Source organism: Varroa jacobsoni, unplaced genomic scaffold (assembly GCF_002532875.2).
Source record: "Varroa jacobsoni isolate VJ856 unplaced genomic scaffold, vjacob_1.0 scaffold_1225, whole genome shotgun sequence".
Taxonomy (NCBI): domain Eukaryota; kingdom Metazoa; phylum Arthropoda; class Arachnida; order Mesostigmata; family Varroidae; genus Varroa; species Varroa jacobsoni.
The window spans coordinates 53,025-78,441 of NW_019214127.1; the positions used below are offsets into that span (position 1 = coordinate 53,025).

General features: G+C 40.8%; 2 protein-coding genes across 7 annotated transcripts; one reads left to right on the forward strand and one right to left on the reverse strand.

Annotated features, from left to right (window-relative positions):
• Nucleotides 1–1,124: 1,124 nt before the first annotated feature.
• On the reverse strand, nt 1,125–13,058 carry LOC111267812 (uncharacterized). Of its 5 annotated transcripts, none has more exons than XM_022846331.2 (18): nt 12,009–13,054; nt 11,390–11,570; nt 10,859–11,039; nt 10,456–10,589; nt 9,852–10,124; nt 9,277–9,471; nt 8,837–9,095; nt 8,516–8,745; nt 7,903–8,106; nt 6,840–7,550; nt 6,409–6,561; nt 6,042–6,182; nt 5,320–5,835; nt 4,291–4,591; nt 3,724–3,860; nt 3,166–3,352; nt 2,668–2,892; nt 1,125–2,261 (listed from the first exon to the last, which is right to left on the reverse strand). In XM_022846331.2, exons 1-18 carry the CDS (start codon nt 12,053–12,055, stop codon nt 1,840–1,842), a joined length of 4,497 nt encoding a protein of 1,498 aa, XP_022702066.1. In that variant the 5' UTR covers nt 12,056–13,054; the 3' UTR covers nt 1,125–1,839. The 5 variants fall into 5 exon arrangements, with proteins under 5 accessions (XP_022702066.1, XP_022702067.1, XP_022702070.1 ...); XM_022846334.2 differs by having other exon boundaries at nt 2,091–2,261; nt 2,660–2,892; nt 12,009–13,058; XM_022846333.2 differs by having other exon boundaries at nt 2,172–2,261; nt 2,596–2,892; nt 12,009–13,058.
• LOC111267813 (telomerase reverse transcriptase) lies at nt 11,455–22,228 on the forward strand. Of its 2 annotated transcripts, XM_022846337.1 has the most exons (9): nt 13,070–14,165; nt 14,811–16,042; nt 16,320–16,492; nt 16,997–17,219; nt 17,737–17,943; nt 19,467–19,664; nt 19,964–20,135; nt 20,851–21,053; nt 21,228–22,228. In XM_022846337.1, exons 1-9 carry the CDS (start codon nt 14,121–14,123, stop codon nt 21,337–21,339), a joined length of 2,565 nt encoding a protein of 854 aa, XP_022702072.1. In that variant the 5' UTR covers nt 13,070–14,120; the 3' UTR covers nt 21,340–22,228. The 2 variants fall into 2 exon arrangements, with proteins under 2 accessions (XP_022702073.1, XP_022702072.1); XM_022846338.1 differs by lacking the exons at nt 13,070–14,165; nt 14,811–16,042 and adding an exon at nt 11,455–11,537.
• Nucleotides 22,229–25,417: the final 3,189 nt, after the last annotated feature.

Sequence of the window (25,417 nt, forward strand, 5' to 3'; positions counted from 1 at the left end):
ATAGTGAAATGAAGCATTAATAAAGAAGAGATTACAGACTTCTTAAGTGTGCTAGAAGAATACTAGATCTTATGATTTTTTGTATCGTCTGCTTTTTCGAGAATGGCGCAGAGAGTAAACAGGAATCTATGCGCGAAAGACCGACACAATTGCTGGTCTATCTATGTATAAAAGGCACAATGAAACTGTGAAATTTCATGTTATCTGCTATAGGTGCTGAAAGAAATACTGGTTTGGACGTGTAGAGATTTTCATATAGTCCTATATTTTTGTATGAAAAATCTACACATTCATAAGAAAAATAAATTTCTTTTTAGGATAACATTAATCTGATTGAAAGCTAGAAACTATTATCTTTGCCATAGGACAATTATCTGTGCATAGTCTACGAGATGATGAATATAAGTAGTTTAATTTGCTGCAACTAGCTAGCTTTGTTAATAGCAACATTCATACAATGGCTTGTTCGAGCTGCTTGTGACTGTACGTGAATTTGGGAAAAACCTAAAATCCCAATACTTGTTCTTACCTAACGTCGTATAGGAACTTAAGGGGCCAGTTAGCAGCGAACAGATTACCAATGCTCCTGCCAAGGGTTGAAGCGTTTTTGTTTTGGTAGCCTAAAGAAACTGGAAATGATAACTGTTCCTTGGTTCTGCTCGGTCTTAATTTGTGTTTGGGTATTTACCCTGCTGTCAAATGACGTTCATATCGGACGAATTGTTACGTTGAAAAGAGGGATCCGGCAGCGTCTTCATTGCTTTTTTTAAAATCGTTTTATTCAATTGCAGTCGATCCAGAAAAGGGTGGAGTCTATTTGGAACTCTATAATTCGGAAGTACGTTAGAGCTCAACAGTTTACCCTTAGGGAAAGACTCGTCCTCGAACTACATTTAGTCAGCACTCTCTTGATCTACATTAATTTTGAATTATACCGGCTATACCGGTCTTGTCGTTATCATCTCTACTCGATCCCTATTAATGGTTCTATTCATTGTCAAGCTACAACGACAGTATCGAAGAGGGGCAGACTGAGCCGGAGAAGACATCTAGAGCTCTTAAAATATATTTATTAGCTACACTTAAACAATTACAGTAATAACGAGAAAAAGAAGAAATAACAATTTTCATAACAAAATAGTCGAACTACATTTATTTCACGCACTTGAACCTTGTCAGTCGGCATGGCGTCTGCACGAATGTGCAGTCACATTCGTGACTGTGCCATTTGTAATAATTAACGTATCTACACATATTTGATATCTGCTCTATTCTCTGAGTTGATCTTCTCACATCAATAGATACAAACACATCCATGATGGACAAATAAACACAAGCTAACAACACTGCGATAATAATAGTATAAGCACAAAAACTGCGTTTCGATCTAAACTGGGATGAATATGCGCGGCTGCACGTCGCATAGCCGACTTTAAGCACAACCGTCAGACAATTCACAAACACAAAATCTCGGCATTATGAGCCTAATTCTACGGTAAAGCGATATTGAAGAGAACCTGTCCTTGAATCTCTTTTCATATTCTATCATTTTCTATACAATTAAATAGAAAAAAAACTACATGTATATATATATACTTATAATGTACAGCTTGCAAATCCTCTACAACTAGCTAATTTCCACATATATAATATATTCCACAGTATAGTACCACAACGATAAACAGGCACAATATTTATGCTAGTAATTAGTATTACAACGGGCATTGAAGCTAGTCATTTTGGAAAAATGAATTAATCGGCGTCTGTGGTTAGGAAAAGCGAGCGAGGCTGACCTTGCCACTGCATTTTTCCATTTTGCCCTTGGTGGGGCAAAATCGCTCATTGCCTTAGTAGGCTGTAGTTACTTTCCAGAACAGACGCCTGGAAGTTGTCGTTGCGTAGACACTGTTGCATGGCAAAGATTTGCGTATCAGTCCCACAATAGTGAACTTTCATGGAGAATGCATTACCGGTTGTGAACGTACCAGGCAAAGCATTCGGGGCAGGCGCAGATGGCGACCCATTACACTGCTGGAAATGTCCCTGTTGATGGGAAAAGCCAAGCTGATAGTCGTTGTCACCGGGCAACATGGCTGTCGTTGCAGGAGCGGGGATGAATCGCCGTGTCTTGTGCCGCTCGTATCGGACTGTAATACGGTAGACACCGGTATATTTGTACAAGTACTCCTTGCATGCAGTCGTGCGGTCCTGCCGAAGGAAACGCCAAAATCGCTCGGAAATTGTCAGCTTCTCTGGTGGGGCTGTGGGACAAGATAACACGTAAAAAGTTGCTGATGTAGCAATGCAATAGTTCTTGAGAATGCATGTTCTATACTAAGAATATTTTCCTTCTTATTTTGCTGTATGTATAGCCTTGTTACTGGTTACAGCTGGATGGATTATTTATTGTATTGATTGAATAAATACGTACGTATGGTAAGTTGTTCTATGCAACTCTCCTTTGGCAAAAATAAATTTCCTTGGTAAAAGTTTGATATAATTTCTAAACAAAAAAAAAAAATGAGAGCATTCACTACCTCTCTTTAACGAAATCGTAATAATGCAAATTATGAATTTAGCTTGAGCGTAATTGACCTTTGAGCGTTATTAATACAAGGGAGTACAAAGGTGGCATCTATGTCTTCATTGCGATTATTACGTGTTTACCATCGATGATAACGTCGGTGGCTCGATGCACTCTTTGGTCACAACGGAAACCTAAGAAGCACGCGTCCTTATTGATAGCAAAACGAACGTACGCTTTGGCAGCTTCTACCGTCAGTAATGGACAGTCACTCTCAAATAGTCGTCGGCATCCTCGGCGTTCACAACGTCTTGGGTAGGGGCAATCGCCACTAGCGAGAAAACCCAACAGGCCCACCAAGTACTCGCCTATAGACAAAAGGGAGAGGGGCCATGCGCTAATGGGGAACACCTGGCGTGCACGAACAGTTTACTCGTGTCTACGTGGTTTTTGGTAATTCTATCGATATTATAGCTGTTGTGTCGGACTAGCCCTTACGGCTTTGACTAAAAACCCTCTTCGGTTGTGGCAAGTCAATACGAGTTCGCATATTCGCGCAAGTGTCCTCTTAAAAAGATGGCATCATTTCGTATAGCGTTAAAGGAAGTTTCTTTGAGATATGAAAAACGTTTTTCTTTTACCCAGACTGAAGAGTTTAAGGCGGCGTTCACACTGATTGACGAAAGCTTCGTAGACCTGTGCATAGCACAGGTCGCACAAGGGCTCCGAAGGCGAGTCTGGTTGTCCAGCCGCATCGTTTAACCAGTGCGTGACGTGGTAACGCAGCTGACGTCGACGATCAGCCTCTTCCAACTGACCTATTGGTACCTATAAAGGCATGCATCAAACAGAAATATATGCATGATTTTTAGCGGACTCTCCTAGACAGTGGATTCAATGCCCCCAGCAGATGATATTTAATGAATATTAGATATATTTTCAGACGATTACCTTAAAGTACGTTATGTAGGAAAGCTATGTATTTGTATATTGGAAAGTCGAATGATTCATTTCTACTAATGGCTTGATGTTCACAATAGAATTCATAACAGATTCTCCAGCGTTCGAGAAGAACAAATTAGGTAGATAATGTTCTGTTCGTTGTGTATTCACAGATGTTTTTTTTCTTTCAATTTTGTTGATGCATTTGATCAGAGTTCATCATTCTAAAGTTTTTTGCAAAAATTGTTCTATGCTACCTGCAGGCTTGGCGATACACATGCGCTGGCCGCTGCTCGCGCCGACTCATCGATGACGCGAGTCAATGCGTTGCGAAGACCACCACTTCCAACTGTCGGCTCGGAATAAGCCGCCGGAGAATATCCTCGCTCACGATCTACGTTTAAGTCAGTGAATCAAATCGCATAATCTAGATTAACCAAGGAGAAAAACAGACTTGTTCACATAGAGATCACTCGCAATTATAGTTCGCTCAATGAGTTCAGCTATGATGGCGCTTTCATTACAAAAATAATTAAATCTTAAATTAACGACCAGTGTTTTTCTCCTTGATCAACGATGACTTGCTGGTAAACCAGTTTAGTAGAAGCTCAATAATTAGTGACAAAACTGTCTATAACGCATCAGTAATAGATTTGACACCAGGAACGAAGCGTGTCATTTGAGTTTTCCACATTACTGCACAGATAAAAGCTAATCATTGAAAAGCAAATTGTGGGACGATTCTGAAGGACCGTTGCACGTATCGCACGAACTATATAAACGTTAGAGTATGGCAGTCTTAAAGGGAACCTGACAACGCTCACCGGCAAATTGCATCAGCCAACGTTTGGCCTCAAGCAAAACGTGAGCAATACACCATGGAAAGCTGAAGAATCCCCGGGCCTGGCCATTTTGGCTATTGCCTTCGCCGTCGTCCCCGTATGTGACCATATACCACGCAGCGGCTTTCTGGATTCTCAACATGTGACGCGAGCCCTCGTCCTCGGCCCCATACGTAAGACACTCAAGTTCGAGCTCACGAAAGAACTGTTGACGCGTATCCTCCATGAGAGCGGATTTCTGGCGATCAACGAGCACAGCCAAATTGGCTTTTTCCGTTCGAAACTGAAAGCAATTCATAGGCGTAGCATGTTCCATATCGGCGTCAGGACAATGGGTAAGTTAGTAGTTGATTGCTAATAGAACGTTATCAGCTTGATTCGGCAGATTGAGCCACATCAACGATTTAACGAACAATTTCAACAACAGTAGAATATAGATGTAGATTAAGCATTGTTTCTAGTGATAGTTTGATATCGATTCAAATTCGGTAGAACGGAACCTAATGTGTGTGTTTGTCATTAATTTCAAGTATTTAGCTAACTTAACTTGGGATTCCTTTATTTCAGAAAGCTTATTGCTAGATGGTGTTACTGACTTCGACAATATCCTGCCAGGCCTGATTTAAAGTTGCCCTAAGTTTAGCGTGGATAACGTCGTTGTGGTCTATCACTATTCGTAAATACTGTTTCCGTTTTCGTACTTTTCGATTCATAATGGCTAAATCCACAAATACACATTTTAAAATTATAAAATTGTAAGGGTAAATCTAATTAGGTTATCAGCTTGTATAAAATACAGCAGCATATATAAATTAAAAAAATAAAATGATAAGGGGAACCAAAGAAGAATGGTCAACTTGTACCCAGAAAACGCACAAAATGGCTATAAAGATGTTTTTTTCACAGGTCAAACCTGTCTCTCTTGGGCACGAAAAATATACTAAAAGATAACCCTCTTTAATCACACCAACCAAATAGTGGTCTTATATGCAATAGCAAGAGATATCGTACCGTAGAAGCATTAGCAGCTTCGAATGACGATATCGTTCCAATGAATCCACTGAATACTTCACCCTCGCTCTGAATTCCATGCTGTTCCATGAGATGGCTCAGTCTGGCGTTGTAGCTCCGTAGGGCCTTTAGCGCACCCTGAGCAAACATCTGCCAACCCGGCACTTCAAGCGGCGAGAAACTCCGAGCTTTACTTAGCTTTGTATCATTAACCGTCATGATTTGCCGTACAGTTCGATATAAGATACCGAGCGCCTTGTGAGATGGATATGAATGTTTGTGGTCACCCTTTTCCATGAAATCGGGGAACTTGTCAGGCTTTTCATTCGGGTAGAGTTCAACAGCGTCGCCGGTTTTAGCGAAGTCCAATGCTTTCGAAGCTTTGCTAACCAACGTCTGACACATCTCTGCTCCGAGACCAGCCTGGTCGGCCCATGCTAAGTGGGCGTTTGAGATGATGCCGATGATGTCATTGCCAATGTAGTTACACAGGAACTTTATTTCATTCAGATTGTGCTGCACCGGCAAAAGGGGCGGGAATGGAAATGAAATTTAACCAAGATAGCGTTATTATATTGTCACTATTTATAGTGCTTGGGACTATTGTACTCTATTGCATGAGTTGTTCCGTAGATTGTTGAGAATCAAGCTAGCCGCTAATCAAGCATGATGCAGATATCGCTTATAGGCACCTACTGTCGCGACGAACAGCCGTGTCTTACCGAGTATGGGTTTATTCCTAGGGGTTTGTCATCATAAATATAGGGGTCAACATTGTTTTCGAAGATGAGTTCGGGTTTCCATATGCAGATGTACTCATCACCGTCGAGATCTGAACCGGACATTTCGAATGGATGTGGTGCCTGGCCGATTGATAGGAGGACATTATACAGAAAATGTGAATGATTTTGAAACTTTTTCGATGCGTGATATTACTATGCGTTAGTCAAAGGCGCAATTTTGTAATTCTGAGTACTATATGGAACGCTCGAATAGATAGGCTTGTATAAGAAAAATTGAAAGCTCACAAATCTAATGAGCCACATTGCAGTCGATTTTTGTTGAAACTGTCAGCCATCTGCAGCTAACCTTTCCGCTTGACGGAAAGACGACACAGTCGCGAATGTGTCGGAGAGCGGGTACATCGACGGCTCGAAGGCGTCGCACGTCCCCGGGATGCAGACAAGGACATTTCGTAATCACCACATCACCCTCTAAAATTCGCACAGGTGCTTGGCCAGCCTATAGAAAGAAATCAATGCACCCACATATCACATGGAGAAAACTAGCGACTAGAATTTGCGGAAAAGTTAAGCAGATTAACCAAGCTAAGTTATAATTACTTGTACTACGAGAGTGTACAGCACCGAGCCATTATAGGGGAAAGTCTCGGATACGTTAGACTTTAGCTAAAGTTACAAATAAACGTAAGTTTATTAGAAAAGTTCAATAATACCTCTGAAAGTACGATCATATCTTAAACTGTATTAGCTTACAAATAGTAAGCCTTCAATACTGACGTCATTGTAGGGCAGTTCCGTGTATTGGATGAACACTTCGCCGTATTCAAGACAACCCGTCTCATCAACAACTCCAAGCATATTCCGGCCTTCGTTCACCGGTATGGCTACATTGGCCTTGTCCTTAAGATTGATGAGCGCATTCTTCAGCAAATCGTATAGCACTTGGATGATAAACGGATCTCGAGCCAATTGCCAACCGGCTGCCGCGAGTCCTGCGAACGGAACGGGCGTCCGGACAAAGCTCGTGAGGGTTCGTAGCGCTGCCCCTTCGCACACGAGTGAATCGGCCAGTTGTAGAATCATACTAAGTTGAAGTCGAAGAAAAATTTCAACATCGATCCCGTGATGCTCGAGAATAGCAATCAATGGTCGATTAAGAAACATTACCATTGGTGCAGACCATTTGATTACTTCGAGCTTTCTTGGGGAATCACAACGAAACTTCAGCATCGATTTTCGGAGCACGAGCGCACGACCCGGTAAAGAAAGATCGAGTGACACCATCCCTTTGCAACCTCGGTAACGAATCTGTAAAGCGGATGGCTGCAGTTCACTGGCCCCGCGAGGCAGTGTCCGCCATACCTGCTGCATTAGCTCGAGGGAAATTTTCCCACAGCCATCGGAGAAGCAGTACGGCCGACCGGACAGTGGATGAACGCTTTCCGGACGCTCAATATCGTCCCAGAGAAGTTCTTCTTCTTGACGAATCTGGAGATCAGACATTCGGCGAAAGTACAAGCAATAAAATGCTATTAGGTCATTGTATTATACTCATGAACAAGCATTGTAATAAACATGACGCACATTGAATAGTGATATCTTTAAATAGTGAGTTAGCAAAGCACGTTAGATATTTGTATAACAATCCAACAAAATGATTTAAACACAGATTCTATAATTTTCCGCTATGTGTACTCTCTATTAAAGGATTAAAATCATATGTTCTTATAAGTCGAAAATGCAATCCAACTTAAGAATTTGCTGCAGTTGTAGTGGAAACATAATAAAGGATGACCCTGTGTAGTAGTCACGCCTCAAAATGTATTGCGTATGCCCATACCTCAACGGTCTCCTGGGTAGATGAGAAGCACTGTCCCATACGAGCCATTTTGGTAGCTACATTGTTGATATGATGAAAGTCGCCCATCCATTGCCGAATAGATTCAGCGGTGCGGCCAAGATTATCTCGAGCATAAAACCAAACGCCGTGATCTCGAAGCTGTGAAGAGGACGCCGCTACAAACTGGAACAGTCGGGGTCCGATCTGAATGTTGTCATTGGAAAACAATTACATCAGCGAAACGACGGAGGAATGGCGGTAGGTTATTTTACCGAGGTACCAGGCTTAAATTTTTTTTTCTACACACAGCGAAATTCTTTGCTTTAATCAGTAATTTTTTTTTCAACTCAAACGTTGAATAAGCTCATATCGAAGAGCATTACATATGCTGTTGACGACACTGGCTCGCGTGGTTAAATGAATATGGCATTTAACAGCGCCTACAATATAACAGCCTAGTAAAAGCTTGATTTCAGCGTGATTCGCCTGGTCTGGAGGTCGACTCTAAGTGATTCGTACATCAATCGCTATTTTACTTTTTAACGAATATTCAATTAGCAGCTTCTTCACAATCAATCACTTTAACAATCATTGATGGGCGATAGCTACTCACTACAAATCCATGTTCTAGGTGCCTTCCGACGATCTGCTCAAGAAATACATCTTTTGTTCGCATCGAAAAAACGGCAAACGTCAGTTTATCCAGATTGTCGTCACGGAAACTGACACGCACAGCGTGATCGGGACAGAAGTGACGAAGAATTCGATTCTGCGTATGAAGTTCGGCAAAGCGCAAAATGATTCGCGTTGGAGTAATGAATATCCGACGCACGTACGTAGTACCTGGAAATTGAACTCCGTTTACCTGATACAACGAACCCGAGGTTTGTACGATCGGGAATAAGGACTCCTGAGAGGTGGAAGAAAAGTTTACCTGGAACGTACGGTTGATCGTGCTGGTCCTCCAGGGGATCGGCGTAAGCATAGCCGGTAGGACTCATTACGGTGGCCGAATCGTAGCGCGCAAAGAGAGTTCGCAGCGCTCGTTCGAAGTTGACCATGGCTCCGTTTTCAAGAGCCGTGTAAATATTGCGTAAGGCCTTGTACAATGCCTGGGGTGCCTTGCGATCCATTGAAACGATGAGTGCGAACACGTCGGCCATCGAGAAGTTAAAGTTCAGTTGATCAGGTACCTATAGTGCTAGCAGCAATTTACCTTTATTTCATAAGTATAATAAGCAAATCATATTAAGATGGAACGGGGCAGGGGGCACCTAAATAGTGCCTCTTGTTCACGTGTTGCCGTATACGTATGATGTTGTACTATATGCAAAGCTCTGAAAATTCGGTCAAACTTTATCCAGTAGCACTTGCCTCGTTGCTCCAGGCGAAGATGGCACACACCGCATACTGGTTGTCAAACGTTGAAAGCTGTTGGATGAGATTCTGCCGCCAGTGGGCATCGAATGCCCATGGCAGCGCGAGCACACGTCGATCTACGTTACAAAAGGCTACCTCGCCGTAGGCCAAAAGTTTGCGCGACAGGCGGGACAGCATGTTGATCATTACCTACCGAAGAGCGGCATAACTTTAGCCTGCAAATACCTCGACTTCCATTTATCCCTTTCTTGTTTGGAATTCACCACTTTCCGAAATCCATGTGAATTCAACTACAATTCGTTCAAATTAAATGCGCGATACTTCGTTATACAAGGGTCTCAAAAGTATGTGATAGTAAAAGCGCTCTTTGGCTGCCCGTATCACTTCTAGTAACTACGAAGTTACGAAGAATAGTATTCCGTTTTCATTGAGACCTCATCTTATTTGAAAGGCTTAGTTATATTTGCGTTACGCTATTAAATATTGGTTAAAGCAGCGCAAATCCTACAATCATCATACATAAACATTTTTTTTCTGTAAAAACTGTAAATTTGATCGCCATCAAACACCTCGGTTGAACAATGGACATGTATTCGCATGGTGAGACAAACACCAAAATGGGTCGACGAAGGTGCTTCAGGACCACAAATGATTTGTAGATCGTGCAGTCTTTGCATCATGCCTATATCTTCTAGCTGCAATTCAAGACGGCCGATTCGTGCGGCCCTCTGTTGGCTACCAAGTTGCCGAGCGTCGACATGGGACATAAGAGCTACGCTTTTCAGCTGGAAAAACAGGTCAGCATGTGTCGAGTCTATTACGTAGACCAGCAGTCGTCGAACCTGTATGACAGCATTAATCGGAACAGACGTTCGCAGCTGTTAGTTACACTGTGTTAATATATAGCAGGGTGGTGAAATAGTTGACCTTAAAAGAGTCTTGATAAGAAGGGATATCACCTATATATCACTAGAACCGATTCTATAATGTACCCGTCGTTTTATCATATCAGTTAGTTTTGATGAAAAGGTATATCGGAAATGTGACGACGACTTATGATAGATACACTTTTGTGCCTTGTTGACATATAACGAAATATCTATTCTATATTTATCGGTTCGTTAATCCGCGAAACGTTCCATTTAAACATTTGTCCGGTGTTAGCAGCTTTACCTGATTATAGCGTAACGAAAGTCTCAACATTCCTGCCGTTTGTCGATCCATGAAAATGTCCAGACTCTGGGTTGAATGCTCAAGGATTGTCGTTGCAGTCCCCAAAACATTGTGTTCCATAAATATTGACGGTCCTTCATATATACATAATAAGAATTAATGCATTTAGTAAGGAAGTCGTAACAAAATCGTAAGAAAGATATGAAGGAGTGTACGCACAACGAGAAACATCAACTGCCTGTATTTCAGACACCGAACGCAAAATACCCGAACTAATTTCTGCAATCCTCGAAAGTATCGTTTAAAATACCAGAAACAAATGTCTCTGGAGGGAACAATAAGGATGCTACCTAAAATTGACAGTGATGCTGGTAAATCGAAGATGTAAATAGATAATACGTACCGACAAGATTACCGATGGAGATAATGGTATTGTGCAGGGTGTGTGAACGATCCCAGTTGACAGCCCTTTGATCCGACGGGAAGACCCATAACCTCGAGCGCATGCACCAGTGAAGCAAAAGGCGATATCGCGTCAGCGCGTAAGTAGCCAGTTTGTGGGTAACTGTCAAGGCATAAATTAACTGAAAGTTCATGCAAAAAACATTGCCAACAATAAATGCATGGATGACAATATGATTAGCCATTGTCAATGTAGGTATTTTCGTTGAAATCGCTCAAACTGCAGAACTTTAATGGTCATTTGATAATTGACCATCTTAATGTTCGAAAGACTAACCCGATATAATTTAATTCAAATAAATGATACAGGTTTCCGCTGGACAAGGGCTTTTCGTTTGTGAGGCGAGTGCCGATGCCGCGCCATGATGCTGCCGCAAGTGTTGCATAAAATCTAAAATCTAGGCGGTTAGATAAACAAAGCGATAATTGTAATAGTAACGCCAATCGTTGTACTGTTGATAGAGATACTTACAAGATAAGATTCATCTTCGTAGTGTTTAGCAGGTGGCTTGGGCATGAGCTGTTTAAATTCGTAGGCCGAGATGAAGCGTGACCGAACATCTTCCAGAAATGTTTCTACTTGCACGCGAGCCACCGTTATATCCCCGAATACTTGGACGGTAAATTCGAGATTAGGATAGAGGCATTCATCACTAAAAAATTGATCAGATAGCAAATAATGTAAAACGTTTTCTGCTAATTATACTTGGAAAGCTTCGTTGTACACGCGTCGACTGCTAAAGCTAGTCCATGCTACATGGTAAACATCGACGACTAGGAAGATATCAATTTTACCGTGCAATTGTAGGACACTAACTAGGTACAGTAGAGAAGCGAGTAGTTCAGAACAAATAGCGAATAATTTAGATAAAGTAGCAGATGGAAGAAACTGGTCATTGAAACTTTCGATATGAAAGCCTACAATTCTCATTGTATTCTATTAAACAACAGCTCCTCGAACTCGAAGCATCACTGGACGTAGTCAATTATCCCGTAACGTGAACACGTGGTCGTTGCGTAGTCTTCTCTTAAACACAGACAACATATGTATAGCTTGGATTATTCACTGGAACCTACTGTGCGTCACTCACCGAATATGATCCGTATTCAGTCCCTTTGCGGATTTAGGCATCTTCATTATTACCTCGCTTGCTCTCTATTTACCTACTGTCTGCGACTATTCAAAGACAGAGCCGTCTCTAGAATTTGTAGACACGCGACTCATGACTACCGGCCGCAGTGTCCTAGCGTAGCGTCATGGAACGCCTCTGGTGTGAAGCTTGCACAGCCATTAGCGCATGGTCTCTAGCTGCCAATAAATCATGTGCGCACAAGAAAACGAACGGATGCACAATATCGAATGTCGTATGATCAAGTAACTCTGGTCGTCCATCATAAACGATCAGGCGATGCAGGCAAGCCTGTAGCTGACGTCTACGTTATCGCAAAATGCCCTCTTTTCGGCACATGATAACGGGCGCGCAACGGAACTGTAACAACACTTGCCAATCGAACACGTTGGCTCGAAGCTGCCCACCGATTTCGAAACTGCGACCGTTCGAAACCCGCGTCAAAAAATACGCGATCTTGCCTTGTTGCAAGACACGTAGTCATATTATTGTTTAAGAAGATAATGATGACGAAGTATTTTGGATGCATATAAAACACGGACACTCTAAAGTTTCGTACAAAGGTGGCGTACGCTAGCGATTAGGCTTCAATCTAATGATCTTCAGCCGTTTTTAAATTTTTGCCTGCCACGATATGTTGACACCGGGAATAAGATCTCTCTGAGTATTTAGTGACAGCAGAATATTTTCTAGATGTCAATAATAATGTCACTACAAAAAATATCATTTCAACCAAGGTTAAAATGATACTCAATGTTTTTCTCTTCCGACAGAAGCAGGTTCTGATGTGATGTAGTTGCCAAAAATTTTTCTCTGTGAGATCTTCTCAAATAAAGAGCGCCACGTACCCTGCAGTCAATGCTATCGCTAGCTACTTGTGCAGCTGAGTCGGGTCAACCAGCAGTTCAAGGGACCGTATCAGCGAGATTTTAATGAACAATGAAATTGAACTTTATAATCGTGCCGCGTTGAAGTACCAGCTAAAGTACAAGTTTTCAACTTGCGTAGAAAACGCAGTATGTATATACACACACATTGTTACAATCGATGTATATGCTGTGAGTAGATATATTACCTTCCAGCCGGTTAATGTCCAGTGGCCAGCGGTATACCATCGCCGTTGCAGCAAATTCGATGACAGCGGGGAGAAGTAAAATATTATGGACGATTTGATCCGCTGCTCCGTGGATAACATGCTGTAGGTTGAAGGGGACAAGGCTTTGTTTTGTAATTAGGATTGTTTGGCTAGATAATTGACGAAGGTGACACGTTTGGCCATAAACCTACAGCAGATGCGAGACAGACACAAGATTGAACTGGACCGGTTTCTTTCATCTTCTACCTATAATGATACCTTTTGCCGAAACGGTGATTTAACTCTAACGGGCACAAATCAAGGTTTCGGTCTGCAATCGAACAATAGTTTATGCTAAATAGAATGTAACATCAAATATTGAAATCTGCCATGTAGCCGCAGAACAATTGCTGAGATATTACCGAAGAATTTTCTTCATTCTTAATGACATCATAGATTATATGTCATGTAGCATATAAATCACACTGAAAGATAAGTACTTCTTTCACGGAAAAGTTGAGGGACACACGGAAAAGAAACGTCTGACAGCTCTGTTTCCTTGTAAATGAATATGGTACGAGGATGTCTCGAATTCGAATGTTTAGACAGTCCATTCTGTGTGAGTAGGCGCAAAACGAACGAATGTATTTTAAACAACAGGCTTCCTTATGCCAGTCCGTCCCGCGACTGCAAGTCTGATACCCGATGGCGCATCAAGTATCGCTAAATCATTTTGTAGATCAATTGTCGATTCATTAACGTCACCACTGCACGCTCACAATAAAATTGCGTCAGCGTAGCAAGACGCGTCGTTGAACGGTCGATTTTTCCTCGGCTCCTGTTTATGTGTTATGGTGAGATAGTGGTAGATGATACCCAAAAATAGTTATTTCTCCGAGCCTCTTCGGCGAGCCCTAAGCAGCGTGCCTTTTCAAGTTCGCAAGTGAACTACAATTGCTAGACTTCATCTATTGGTTCTCATAGATTACCGTGGAAGTATGGAGTACTTCAAACAGGGACTCGAAGCCTGCTTATCCTGCCAGGTATTGTTGCACATTGTCGTATTCACCGGTTATATGGATTTCCGTGCTTGATATAATATTTAAACACGATTAATTTAGCTATGTGTGTGAACTATCTTTCTGCTGGCTTGTTAGATTTTTTTTTTGGCAAAACTTTATATTAATGTATACAAAATAAACTTGCGAAACGTTTTTGTTTATTGCGGTGTAAAATTTTTGTAAGACTAAATAATTCTTGGTAGTGCCACTAAGGCCCAACGTAATGTTGATCTTTGAGTACTGAATAACCCTATTCGAAGTAGTCTACTCAGAAGCCCTCAGAGGTACTCTTCAGCTCGGCCATCCGAGGTGTTAATGTTCCAAAATAATTTTCATGCTTGACATTTGGTCTGTCTTATACACACCCTAATAGTATGTATTCTAGTAAGGTACCCTAATAGTACCACACGAGACCTTTTCTAATAAAAGGACATTTGTACTATACTTGTACGTTAAAGGGTGTGCTTGTGAACGATTATCACATATAAACGGTATCAAACGAACGGCTTACAAACATTTCATGTTACCTGGAGTTCAAGTAACACATGCTTACTATCTATAAATGTTACTTACACATTCAAACCCCCTATTAACTAAGTACGGCGGGATGACTCTGTTTATTTTCAGATATCAACACTCGAAGCTATCTCTAATAATAAAGCGGTTGGTAATCTCTCCCCGGAGCTAACGCATTTCTTAAAAACTACGCTCGTACTCAGCGACTTAGGTCCGCAAGGGCCGTATCGCAGAATATCGCCGCAAAAAATTGTTGGATTTCTCAACAGGAACCGTTTTCGGGGCGAACTGGACAATTTGTTGAAACAGAATGGTCTCATCGATGTATGGTCAGAAGCCTTAAACAATAAGACAGTTCTTGTAGCTGACCCGCAGGTAACTTACTATGTTCAAATGAGCGGACCGCCATTATATCAGCAGAAGTCTACCCTGCATTACGTGGCACGCGCAGTGAAGAAAATACAATTCTCCGAAAACGTTAACGAAGGCCAGGATAGACTTGAAAAGGCGAACAATATAATCATTGAACGATTTGGTTTAACAAGTGAAAAGGCTTGCGTTGAACTTTCTGAACTTCGGAACTATTTCACCACTGATAAAGCGAATTTCCTTCGAAAAACCTTGCCTTTTTGGTGGGAGTCCGTGACTCCGGAAATTAGGGTTCTGCTATCTAGAAATGTATTCGTGGAAGGCCACCCCGTTGTCCGAGCACTAGCGAATCTTCTGAATACAAAAGCTAATACGATATTTCTGCGTATGCAATTTGGAGACCATTCTGAGATTCCGACAGATTTGATTGTCATGGGTGCAGTTGCCCTTCAACGACGGGTCCTCCCGAAAAACCTTTTATTTACCCGAACAGCATCTCGTATGGAAAGCTTTTTACGCTTACTTCTCCAGACCCTTATCGACTATGGATCTGGTGCGGAGTTTCGCCGAAGGCTTTCTGTATCTAGTGCTAAGATACCGCGTTGGCTAAAACGTATCGAAGGTCTAAGTGAGCAAGCAAAGCTAGTAGAATCTCTGTGCTGTCTGATTATGAGACTTATCGTGTTAAACGTCCACGCTGCCGTGGTCGTTACAAACCGACGAAGCATGCCGAAAGTGGCAATTTACGGGAGTTCAGAACAATTTCGTAATAATCGCAAACGATGCCTAGAGGAATTAATTCGCGATAATCTGGAGCCCTCCAGCGGATGCCCTATAGGGAACATACGACCTTTTCCCAAACTAAATCCTCTCAAATTTCGGCCGATGCTCAATCAATTTCCCGAAATGGTTTCCTTCTCAAAGACTGCACGGACGTATATAGAAGCAATCAAAGCGCGCGCATATACTCGGTTGTATGTACTACATATATGAGGATGACATATAAAAAATTAGGTATAGAATAATCCGAACGCGTATAAAGACGCTTAGATAAACTGAAACAGTGTATAATACCAAATCAAAAGTAAAACAACGGCTGTTATATACCCATTTATAAAGAAATCACTATTCATTAGCATAATTTTATAAGTCGTTCGGATGGCTTTAATTTAATTGCTATATTTTGACTGTGATAAACGTTATGTAGAAAAGGAAACTTAATTCGAAAATCGTCTTTGTCTTTAATTTCAGACGCGGTCCAATCTGTCGTCTAAACACTTCGTTAGCACTTCAGCGACTGAGCGCTATCGCTTCAAAGGGTTCCCTTTACATCGTAAGAGCAGATGTTAAAGATTGCTACGGTAGTGTGAACCACGCAGATCTAAAAGAAATCATCGAACGACGTTGGCCTACCGGTCAACAAGGTGATTCAACACCTTTGTTAAAGGATATAATAAGTAGAAATCTAACCTATATATGGCATTAATACACAAAAAGTAAAATGTAAATCTACACGACGAGGCATGAGTTTGTAGCCGAGAAGAAGCGTCTAACTATCAACATAAGTTCGTAACAGGCCAACAGTGAAAATAGCTGCTTGGCCTATTTTTCTTTAACTTTATTTATCTCTAACATATTTGTATACGCAAATACTATTGGAGTATTTCAGAGAAAACTAGCTCTTATGTAAAAACAGCTATATTTTGTACGGTTTTCACGTAATCACCTGCGTAGTCGACCAGGCTTCCTAGAAGACGTTTAGCGTCAGCTAAGTCCCGCGGTCTACGTTTGGATTCGTCAAATCTATTATATAATCGTTTGCGATTGGATTTGCTACCCTTTACCATTACTGGATGAATATTGCAAATTAGGAACAACGTTTTTCAACAATTTTTTTTATTGATTTTTGCTGCGTTGTGTATTTACAGCGTTGCAGTTTAAAGAGGTAGACATCCCTTTAAAGCCTATGCTAAAAGCGCGGATAATAAATATTCTTCAGGAGCACGTTTTTGCTTGGCCCCTACTGGAAGGAAGAGTTTCGATTTTGGTCCCCACGGACAGAACAATATATCTTAAGGGCTCAGAAGAAAAAGCCCGCCTTCTTCATACGATTGACAATTTCATCGTTTCATTGGACAATCGATGTTATCGGTAGTATTTGAAAAATATTACACGAAGATTATTTGTATTTCATCACTGATACGTCGAATAGATAATAATAATGGTAACATGAAGTACTCTCTCGCTCTCTCTGATTAGCTCCTAAAGACTATTGTTTAGCATTGTCAAGTATATTTTCTAATTTCGTTTTCAACTAGGGCCTGTGAAACCGGTATAACTGTTGACAAGGACAACAAGGCAAAGCAGAAAAATAACAGACGACAAATATGATAAAATGATTAAGAACTGTATGCTGGAATGAATCAACCATATAGTAAATCAAACAGATTAAGAAAAAATAGACCAGAGCAGCAAAGTTTCATCGTTTTTAGCAGTTCATATAAAAGAGGTCATAGAGGATTAGAGGCTCAATTGCTCGGAAATGCAATCAATGTTATAAATTATTATACACGATAATTTTTGCTGTTGGCTTTGATGCCACTTCATTTATTACACAATCATCACCTAGGCTTTTTTTCATTTCGAACTGTTTTCTTGTTTATTGCAGTTTTGTCCGAGGCTTACCTCAAGGAGCTTCGCCTTCATCGTTTCTGGCTGATCTCTATTTGACATATACTGTCGATGTGTTATTTGAACGATTCAATTCACTAAACTGTAACTCAGCCGTGGACAACCTCGTTGTGTTCAGGACAATGGACGACTACCTTGTTATTACAAACCGACTAGATAATGCTCGGCGTGCTCGGGTTATTTTGTAAGTAGTTGAAAGAAAAAAAATACTGCCATGTGTTAGTTGACATTGTTTTTCAAAATGAAGAGTTACAAGTTCCCCCGCAACTTACATGCATAAAAAAAATGCTTAAAAAGAACTGCTTTAAAAAGGTCATTTCAAATTTTTATCACTGCTAAGACAAAAAAAGAGCTTCATTTTCGGTTTGGTGCTATTTTCTGCCCTTTTTAGCCGAAATATTGAAGCATGCGAACACCATGAATCGCATTTCGTAATCGTGAAGTTGCAGGACATTTCCACAATAAACGAATTCGCAATAGCACACACGCGAAAACCTGAACGAACGGCACCAATAGATTAGTTAATTAGGTAAAACCTTATTTGATCGAAGGAAGAATAGCATTAGTTGTTATTTTGAGCAGGGCTACCGCCTTCCGAAAGCATTTGATATCAAAGAAAAAAGGCCCTATTACACATTTATGCGCAGATAAATGTACCAGTAGGCCCGTTGAACGGTGATCAGATGTCATAGTAGATGGATAGTTTCATAAGCTGGCACCATTTGTTCGGCGTCAACCTCTTGTCGACGCAAGCTTTTTAAAGCAAATAAGAGCGTTACAATCAAGCGACTGCATTCAGAAAAGCCGACAAAGTCTTGCCCACTGTCTCTGCCCATGGGATTGGGACCTTTACAAAAGCACTTCTTCTCCGTTTTGGCAAAAGATTATGTTTCCTTTGGCAGTTCACTGTCAGCTCGGAGCTCACTGTGCGCCGTCAAGAATTCAAATACTTCGTACGGGTGCTACCCATGGTCTCCCGTCAAAATCGTCGTTTACCTTCTGTTCTAATAGACCGACTAAATTCTCATAGACGAGGGCGAGATTCTACATCGAAGACGGGCAACGTACCAGTCTCTATTTTGCCTTTACCTATCTTAAACGAAATATATCCACCGTCTAATGAGAACATCTATCCACTTAATCTACTTGCGGAAAAAAAGCTTCTATACTTCCTTTTCGCACTCCGCTACTTTTACATTATATATTACTCTCAAGACAGCCCAGCAACCTTCTAGTACATATAGGTGCATGTCTCCTGGACTATTGCAGAATGGCTACGACCCACAATAGATACCTCAATAAATATTTAGATGGAAGTGCCTGGATGTCATGTTTGAAGCCTATTAATTGCTTGCCTTGCTTTTGCCAGTATGTGCAGCTTGTCAATAGATATTTGCTTGGTTGTCGCCAGTTGACTCTGTCTTGTCCATCAGGATGGATGTGGCTTTCTTCGTCGTTCGTATGAATATGTGGTCTGCGCCATGTCGAAATAGAAGCAGTCGTAGAGAGAGACCCCGCTTTTGATTTTATTTAGTCTCTTCCTAGCATTCGAGCTCAATTTGGTCCTTCAGACATTACGTCTACTATGTGTGATCACCGAAATGGAAGTGTGATGGTTACCACCCCGTAGATTGATTCTTCGAGTATACCTTTCATTCCGCGTCCCAAATATCCAACAGTGTCTTTCGTTGTTTACATCGAAACCAGCGAAAATGAGATGCATCATCCTGGAGTACAGTTTTCGAAAAGCAAACTGATGCTCAACTGGAAACCGGGAAACAATGACGCAACTCCTGAAAACGACGTTATCCCACTAACTATATCATACTGTGGTGTGGAGATCGATTGCACTTCAGGAGCTGTGAGGCCTTCAAAGGACTACAAAACTTTTCTTCATGACTGCAGGTATCTACTGCATATATTATCTATTCGATCCTTTTTTAGCCTTAACTATGCTTGACTTATCCGATGTTCCTATAGGTGTAATGTTTATCTGAACAAATTAAAATTCATGTTTTACTTTAAGGAGCATTTCTACAATTGTATAATTATTTGTATTACTCTTATGATTATGATTATTCGAAGCAATATCTATTTCGTACAAATGTATATACTAACACAGGATCGGACGTAATATCTCCCGGTTGTGGGCTGTATTTGCTTTTTATGAAATACGAAAATCCTAACCTGTGACACTTCAACAGATGCTACTATAAGGAGCTGCATTTCAAACCGCCGGTCCAGGCCTTAAGCTACCTGCTAGCGACAAGTAGTTGGGCATATTCTCTCGGATTGTTTCATTTCAACAACCATAACTTGTCTAGCTTGTTCCGGAACATGTTCGAGATCGCAGTCGAGAGCTCCGTACGCTTCCGGGTAACAAGCTTGTATCACATACGCTTTGGGCGAGTAGACAATACATTCGCAACGTGTGTCCGCATGATATCTACTACTTTCGACGCGCATGAATTTAGATAATGTAATCGTTTTTTGCTTTCAGAAATTGTAGCGTGTTAAATAGGAAAGCTTTGGTGGTGCAACAAGAATATAGAGCTTACTGTTGAGAGGAATAAAAACGGCATCTTTCAGATGCTGTAACATGTAGAAGGAAACTTCAATCATGGTATATAACAAAAAAAAAGCTAGTTGAGATTTGGCGAAGACATTAGGTAAGGAGGTCTTTGACGAAACCATAATACGTGAATGATACAAACGTTTCAAGAATGAATTTTCGCGCAATTTTCAAAATTTAAACTAGAAAAGAATACGCCTGGCCAAAAACACAAATCATGCTTTATCACCATGTCTCAATTACTTCCAGGATTGAGCAAAAATCATTTAGCCCGATCTAAGTCGGTACGATTACGGGGCTTCCCATACTCATGGTCGGACAACATATCCCATTATTGATTCAATTTCGAAAAACGATAGGCAGAGAAATCGCGTATGGAAACATTCCCGATTGGCATAAGACTGCCCGGTATGGTTCGGCTAGTTGAAAATAGTCAATTTCGAAGGTTCGCCGGATTTGCTTGTAACAGCCTAGTTATCCTAGCCGTGCTCTCACATTTTTTTTTAATGTTTTGATTAGAGTTACGCGGATGATTCGAATCTCAGCGAGAAAAATCTGTTGAACTTTGTGAAGCTCCACCGATCTGTATTTTATCGATATACGTGTAATCAGATAGCCAAGGCATCTTTGGCCGCGTCAACTACCTGTCATTGGCATCGTCGTGTTGCTAACTATTTGCACAATGTCGCCTTTAAAAGAGCGTTCCAACTTCACAAAAATAGGTAGGAGATTAAATCGCTTATTGTTGGTATATGCGTTCGCCTCATAAACAAATAGGGTCTGTAAATGCAGATCTACGAAGATGGTTTCGCGAGATTGCTGCCGATTTTATTCCTAGTGCAACCTAGGTCTTGTCTACCTGCTTAGGTAATGTGAGTACGTTTCCTTTCTTGCAGAAAAACATATGAAAAGGTCATTACTTACCTGGATCAGGAACTTCGCGAACATCAAGACCTTCCTCACAAAGACTTACTGAGGAGAGCAATACGACCTCTAACGACAAGCTAAAAATAGGCCGAAGTTTGATGATCGTAGCGCGTTTAGGGAATAATGACGTTACTAATCACGGATTAAAAGTGCTTGTTAGATAAAAATGGCATTCATATAAACACAATAGGACACAGGGTATAGCTGTGCGAACTGGCCGCATAAAAGATATGCGTTTTTTCTTGCTCCGATCACATGATTTACCACGATTCTAGAAAATACGCATACTATTAAACTGTCCTCTTGTTAAGAGGTTTTTAAGGATACGCACTCAAAAAACCTCTGGGATGATCCATGCCTAGATATATGTAAAGCCGATACATTGTGCCAAATCAAGTAAGAAGAAATAATTGATGAACTCGTCTGACACAGAGTCAGACTCGTTAAGCCGTGAGCGTATGGATCATGGTTAGCAGAGGGCGCAACCCAGACAACGGACTGTAGACAATGAAGTCATTGAAGACTATTTGGGATAGCGGTTTGGATAACTAAACCATTGTTTGCATTGAATTTGAGATTTCGGAGTCGATTTTTGCACCTGAGGTCATTAGAGCTTGCTCTCTGCCATCTGAGGACTACAGTTAGCACAGAAAGGCGCTTTACTTATACACAAGTATTCTAGGACAACCGTTGTAGCTCTTTTATGCTCTATATGAGCAAGTTACACAAAAATCAAACGATATTTGGGCTATATTTCGACCATAGTGGAAAAGCTAGACAATCTATATCGAACCATAAGCTAGATCAACATAGGTAAGGCGTCGGGATACGCTTGATATTGGGCATTGAATTATATTTTGGGAACGGGCCTGTGTCAACTAGTCCCGATCGTAGCAGATATATTTTTGATCTGAACTGATCCAATAAAATTTCGAATTATGTGTTTAAGTATTATTACTATGCAACGGAACAGAGATGTTTTCAATATACCTATGGCATATGTTTAATGAACTCATAAAGAAAGCGCATATTGAATTTTTAGCACGTTAACTAGATATCTTTTTTTCATACAAGTTCCACATTTTTTTGGGCATTTTTGATCATCTATCGTATCATATTCTATGTATCGTATTCTTTATCTAGTAATAAACTAAATTCTATAGCCGAAGCGTTCATGATAATTATTTTCATAATGAAAAGCAACGCTCGAAATTTAGAGTGATAAAGGCTTATTGAACAAATACGGCTAAATACCGACACAACCTAGAAAATATTGTCTTAATTTACCGACGGATTTCTATTTGACAGTTTAGATACGAAGTCTTCATGGTACCTTCGAGAGTCCTTTTCGAAACCAGCAGTTGTATGGCCAGCCAACTTTACACCCAGAATCCTATGCATGTTACCACAATAATTAAGACTTTATGTTATCGAAACAACAACCGCGCTAGAATCGGCTGTTTTAACTAGTCAGCTTTATTGTTAAATGCATTCTATAAGGCGCCGACATTAACTTTACAATGTGAAAGGTTCTTTCTTACGAAGAGATAATAAAAGTAAAAATACGTATTTATGTACCAGGTAATAGATAAAACTTTGAATGATCTTTGGTAATCCAGCTGGTGCAATTTAGTCATTTTAAGACGATTGTTCTAAATAACATCCATAGATTATTAGTCGATGCACTAGGTTTTAATGGCGGCGCGGCCTCCGATAGCCGTATCAAGACAGTTCAACAGACTTTCCCTGTTTAAGCTCGTCGCTCCCTCCGCCGTACTCTTTCGATAACATAGCAGGACTAATGTACTAATACAGATAATCTAATTCGTCACCATGCAAATACCCTCGCCTAACAACTGCAGCGTGAAGAAGCGGCTTCATCAGGCTGAAGATAATACGAAAAGCAGCATTGTTGCGTAAGATATGAGTACGTCGCAGGCGATACGGCTAACTGCCATTGGTGAGCGATGTCAAAACCTGCAATTGGTACGACAGAGAAGTCGTAGCACTAGTAAACACATTGGTAGATTTCGTGGTAACAAACTACATGTTTCTATAACTAGTACAAATGTAGAAGGGAAATTCGATTTACCGGCGGAAAAATGTATTCCGTCCTCAAATGTTGTGTCACTTCGAAGAGTGCTTAGGTTTTTGCATGGACATTAGATTATAGCATTCGCCCATTTACTTTCGTTATTGAATTGCTGAAGTATTTAGCCCAAATAATTGAAAATCCCCGCATATCAAAAACAAGTCGTCTGCTATTGATGCGAGCGGTGATGTCAACAGAACTTCGCCTAAGAGCAAAATGGGCGTGATCGGGCCCTATGCCACAAGCGTTTGTCCAGTTACCCACACGACTCATAATAACGGACGTATTACCCAACAAAATTTAACTAACACGTATAGAACAAAGTTAAAAACAGGAAGCTATACGAATAATGACTATACGCGACTTTATACACTTTTAATATTCTCACCAAGACGTATCTTGCCAGCGATGACAATACACGCAGTAAAACAATTTAAACCTTCGTCTCGATTTCCGAAAGGATAATAAACCTATAACAAGGTATATATAATAACTTACAAGGAGAAATTGCGTTATGCAAATACAATTCTCGCACACGCTGAGACATTAGGCTTGATCCAACGCTCACCCGTGATGAGACGGCACAGGCACGAAAATGAAATAAATACATTACTTCCGTGCTGCCCGTCCCTCGAGGGAAGCTGATGTCGCGCAGAGCCAACTGCATGGCGTGCACCCGTCGGGAAAGGAATGCTTTATTCACACGTATTTCTTTGTACGTAGGAAATGCACAAGGCACTCAGGGTCAGGATTTGGCTCAAAGTTTTCTAGAGACGCTACCAGGGTTTGTAATTGTAAGAGCAATGCATGGAGGAGCTATTCTAGAACGGAATGATTTGCGAAGACCACATGAGCTGCTTGTAGCTTAGTCGACTCACGATAAGCTAATGGTGCCAATGTGCGGGTGGTGTGTAACATCGCTAATGTGTACCTTTGCGAGCAAAAAAGCATACGATAATTTCGACACGAACTGGCTGTTGATAGGTTTTGGGTGAAGATGGATCGAAATAATTATAACCGAAAAAAGAGTACACTAATAAACCCCTAATAAAATATTATTTTATCAAAAGCATGGCTGAAATGTTTGTTGAAACCAGCACTAAGGCTAGTTAGTGATCTCTTCCTGGGTATCGCTGTTTAAGCTGCTATGCTCGTATGCAATTTGCAACCAAAAGTCTTGTTCTATCACAGTAAGTCCATACCGTTAATATCCTTAAATTTTATCATCTAATGAAACTTGGCCAAAGCAGAATTTGATCGACCTAGGCAATACCCACCGTCAAATGAATAGCCGTAAATTGTCACTTAACCGGCAGACCTTTCATGAGCATCTTTTGAATGAAACCAATTGCATTCGATGTGAACATAGGCCCCCTGATGCATTGAAGTGATTGCTGATTGGTACATTAATTAATTAATAGAAATAAATTAAATCGGTGCGTCATATAAAGCAGTATTTGAACATGCGTCTGGACGTAGTGCTTGTTTGTATTTGGGTCTGGACCATTAGAGTAATATTGAGCCTTACGACGGAAGACCGGATGTGAAACACGAAAAATGGTCAAGTAAATACGTGTACTTAGCTCACGTAGAATCGTTGGACTACCAAGGGCAACAACAAGAATTAAAAAAATACCATTGTACTTTTTCGAAGAACCTATACGCATATTATTATCAATGGGACTTCGCTCTTTTTGTTCAATGTAGAAACGTTCAATGATTCCTGGATATTTGGAGCTTTGGCGTTGACGTGCCTGATCTTCCTCTGATTAACACCGAGTCCGATAGATGCGCGAAATATATAAACATGTTTACAAAACTCAATAGCGACAGTCTGGCCAAAATAGAGCAATTCGAGTCGAACTATGAATGCCTGTAACTTCGAAGATATCTTAGTAATTTGTTAAGCATACACCATCTAAAAGAAGCATGAAGGGTCAACTAGCTTTGTAAATGTACATATGTAATATTATACAGTGGATTTGATACGATAACGAAGGCAAGAAGGGCAACGCTCATTTTTACAAAAGAGCCAAAAATAGAGCACGCCATGTAGAAGCTTTTTCT